The sequence below is a fragment of the Gastrolobium bilobum genome, unplaced genomic scaffold, assembly GCF_033153095.1.
Source record: "Gastrolobium bilobum isolate Gb01-03AN ecotype WA unplaced genomic scaffold, APGP_CSIRO_Gbil_v1 utg26470, whole genome shotgun sequence".
NCBI classification, from domain to species: Eukaryota; Viridiplantae; Streptophyta; class Magnoliopsida; order Fabales; family Fabaceae; genus Gastrolobium; species Gastrolobium bilobum.
Genome location: NW_026898999.1, coordinates 23,024 through 26,547, shown reverse-complemented (window position 1 = coordinate 26,547; position 3,524 = coordinate 23,024). Strand labels below are relative to the sequence as shown.

The 3,524-nt window shown below is 34.2% G+C and overlaps 1 protein-coding gene across 1 annotated transcript; it reads right to left on the bottom strand.

Moving 5' to 3' along the window:
- Positions 1-491: 491 nt before the first annotated feature.
- On the bottom strand, positions 492-2,490 carry LOC133286170 (peroxidase RIP1-like). The gene is made up of 3 exons (XM_061483551.1): positions 2,272-2,490; positions 1,149-1,343; positions 492-1,052 (listed from the first exon to the last, which is right to left on the bottom strand). Exons 1-3 carry the CDS (start codon positions 2,488-2,490, stop codon positions 492-494), a joined length of 975 nt encoding a protein of 324 aa, XP_061339535.1.
- Positions 2,491-3,524: the final 1,034 nt, after the last annotated feature.

Genomic DNA, 3,524 nt, shown 5'->3' with positions numbered 1-3,524 from the left:
CCTTAGTTTTAATCTAACAGACAAGAATGTTATATTATTCTTTGTAATTATTAAGTTCAAGTTCAATTGATCATTCTAAAGATAATAAATTTAATGTGTATATTCAATGGAAATTTGAAGGACTGATGTTCCATAATGTGTTCCTTGATTACATCTGGATAGTTACTTTCTTGTACACAGTTTGAGAGATAATAGTCAAATCAAGATAGGCTTAGAGTCCTTATGATCATATAAATAAATAGAGTAGCCCCCTCTATATGGGCATGCAGCCATAAACACACAAATTGTAACAAGCACTCAGCATCTAACATTTATGTTGCCACTTACGGTTCCATACCATTTGAACCTATACTAGCTATAATTCTTGATCCTAACAATCGAAATATTAAATAGGACATTCATTTGATAGTTAAAATTGACATGATGCATTGTCTTAATCTTTCATCAATATATGCCTTTTATTGTGGTCCAGACTTGTAAAAGATGCAATTTTAATTAACTTTTCTGCAATTAAGTCTTATCTCTCCTTCATTCCCAGTAAGAGGCTTCATGTTACCCATCTTGATCATGGAAGCTTTAAAGTCTCTAGCAAAAGCAAATGGTTTTCTGCTATATAGCTCTACTAATCTGTCACTTTCACTGCCACTTCCCTTGTAGAGCTCTTGATCTGAATGCAGGAGGCCCCTGTTATGCAACAATTCCTTGTAGTAAGTAGTGTCAACTGTTGCAGGAGTGGGATCAAATGGTGTTAAATTATCATCTCCACTACTTTGAGGGCACTTATTTTGCAATGAGGCTGCAAAACTTTGGTCTATGTTGGTGTCATTGTAAATCCTGTCCCTAAAGGTAAAGCATTGGGCAAATCCAATAGTGTGGCCACCAGAGAGTGCTACCAAGTCTTTGAGGTCCAATCCATGAGCAATGAAATTAGAAAGAAGCTGTGAGAAGCTGAGAAATGGTGGAGGAAGATTGGAGTTTGCAGCATCCTGGCTTGCATTTCTTGCATCTCTTCTGCCTAATAATACTTTGTAGCTAAGTTGTGGACCCCCCAACTATTGACAGGAGGATGATATGTTAGTTTTCAGAGTTTGGCATATATATAACAAAATTGCTAGCTGGAATGGATTATTCATTCACTTAATACTTACTATGGCTATAGAATCACGAGCTGCTATAGCTAAAATATCAGCACATGATACCACAGAGCGTTTGCAAGCTTTGTCTACTGCTGCTTTAATCTCATCAACTACTTCAAAACCTCTTAGTGAATTCTTATTTGGTGGGGCATTCTTCTCGCCAGTGAAGGTACTAGTGTCATCCAACAGAACTGATCCATCGCAACCCTGTTGCAAGGATTGAACAAATCATTAAATTATTATACTATAGTCTATGCTAGAATGTAACATCTTATTATGTGATTTTGTTTCAATGTTTTCCTTGCTTCTGGTATTTGGACCATTTATGATATGATGGGCTGGGCTCTTACTCTCTTTTTTCCCATTATTTTGTAGCGCACGAGATTGAGAAGAATTTACTACCTATAAATTTACATCAATCAATGAAAATTGAAATGTTACTTTTGTTTTGATGTTGTTTTACTTTTAATTATATGCAGTTGACAAGAACCATATTAATATATCAGAAAGAAGAAAAAATTGTATATAATATATAATGGTTTTAGTTAGAGTTGCAATAAATTTATTTATTTTTTTTGGAAATTGTTCCAAGGATATCCCCTCGAGGCGGAGAGATCACGCGATCGTGGGTACAACCTCTCCTAATAAAGCTTTTTCTATACATACTAACAGGAATCGAACCCCTATTAGGATGCTTAAATGACCCAACTATCTATCAACTGTGCCGGACTTTGTTGGTGAGTTACAATAATTTAACAATGTTAGTAATGCATTTTTGGACACACTCTTCTTAACATACTCTTTATTATTATTAAGTAAATTTTGCCTGTGTATATAAAAAAATGTATTATTACCATTTCTCTTATTAATTTTCTCAAGAGTTCAACTTTTAAAGATAATTGGCTTCTTAACGTGTACACAAAATATCTAAACCAAGTTTGTGAGATTTTCGACAAATACTAATTAAAATTAAAGTTCAACTGTTATTGCCTCTCTGAAAAGCACATAATAATAAGGCATCGAAAGTAATCATTGCAAAAAGTAGTTTGATACATAAGGGGTAGCCTGGTTCAATTGGTACAAAGTGTTCTTTGAGTAGCAAGTAGTGGTAATGATTGATGCAGTAGTAACTTACATTAACAAAGCAGTCATGGAAATGCAGACGAAGCAAGGATGCTCCAATGCGTCGTTCACGAATAATGGCTTGTTCAACGATTGACCTTACAACTGGCAATGACTTGGGGCAAACTCTCTTATAGAAATTACGAGTCAGCTCTGCATGTGTTGGGATAATCAATGTGACCAAAGTAACGACCATAACAAGCAGAACCAAAGATTGGAGATGAGAAGCCATCGATTGAGAAAATATATTATTGCTTTGTGGGTTCCATCATAGTTAGAGATATGATTTATAGAATGAAGATAGCCCCATTAGTTTGTTTCCTTGCTTGAGTTATCAACATAATAATAATATTTTAGTTCATCAAAAAATATAACCGGATATTGCTCCATACCATTGCCCCATATTGGCTAGAAGATGAAGTCAAATGAAAAACGATGTGATGCTATGTATCAAATGTTAAAGACCCTATTGACACTACTAAATTGTTTAACTAATAAGTCATATTTTCAATGTTTAAGTTCTTATGTGTTTTATTCTTTATGAATTTTAGGAAATAACTGAAGATTTCTACACATTGACTCCTTCTAAAACGAAAATATTCATGAAATTTGTTCCTAAGTTTATCCTGTTCTTGTTCTTCTTTTTTTACTGGTATATTATATATTTCTATTTATTATAAGGAAAGACCTTATGACAGACACATGAATAACCAGCTAACTCGTTCGTAACATTTAAAATCCTCATTTCATATGTGATCCAAAATATAAATTTTCTTCCGATTGACAAATGATAAATATATATATACCAGAGTATAAGTCATCTATAAGTCCAGAAAGGCACTATAGTTTGTGCCACATTTATCTTAGAGCTAATGACTCTCCCAGATTTTTATTTGATGCTGTGAAACTGGTAATCTTTTTTTTGTTTCTGTAATCTCAATCATGAAGCAAATTGTTAGATGCCAATTTCTTCTTTGTTCATAGCATTCTGCTCTTGAACCAACCGGGTATGAAGACACACCAAATCTTAATAAAAGTTGGTGGACAAGTAAAATTGCCCCCTCTGATATTTTATCATGCATGCTAATTAATATGATTCGAAAGACCACAAGTTTGGGAATAAAATTAGCACACACTCCACCATGTTTTATCACTATGCAAGAGATATGCATGTCAGAACTCTGATCCCTTTCTTTTGGCTTGGCCTTAGGGGGTGGTGTGACACGGTGAGGAGAAAACAAACACCAACACAGCTATTACCCTACA

Coding starts and splice junctions, on each gene's coding strand:
- LOC133286170 (XM_061483551.1), bottom strand. CDS start 2,490: ATGGCTTCTCATCTCCAATCTTTGGTTCTGCTTGTTATGGTCGTTACT. Junction 1,344..2,271: donor TCCATGACTGCTTTGTTAAT/GTAAGTTACTAC, acceptor TCCTTGCAACAG/GGTTGCGATGGATCAGTTCT. Junction 1,053..1,148: donor CTCGTGATTCTATAGCCATA/GTAAGTATTAAG, acceptor TCCTGTCAATAG/TTGGGGGGTCCACAACTTAG.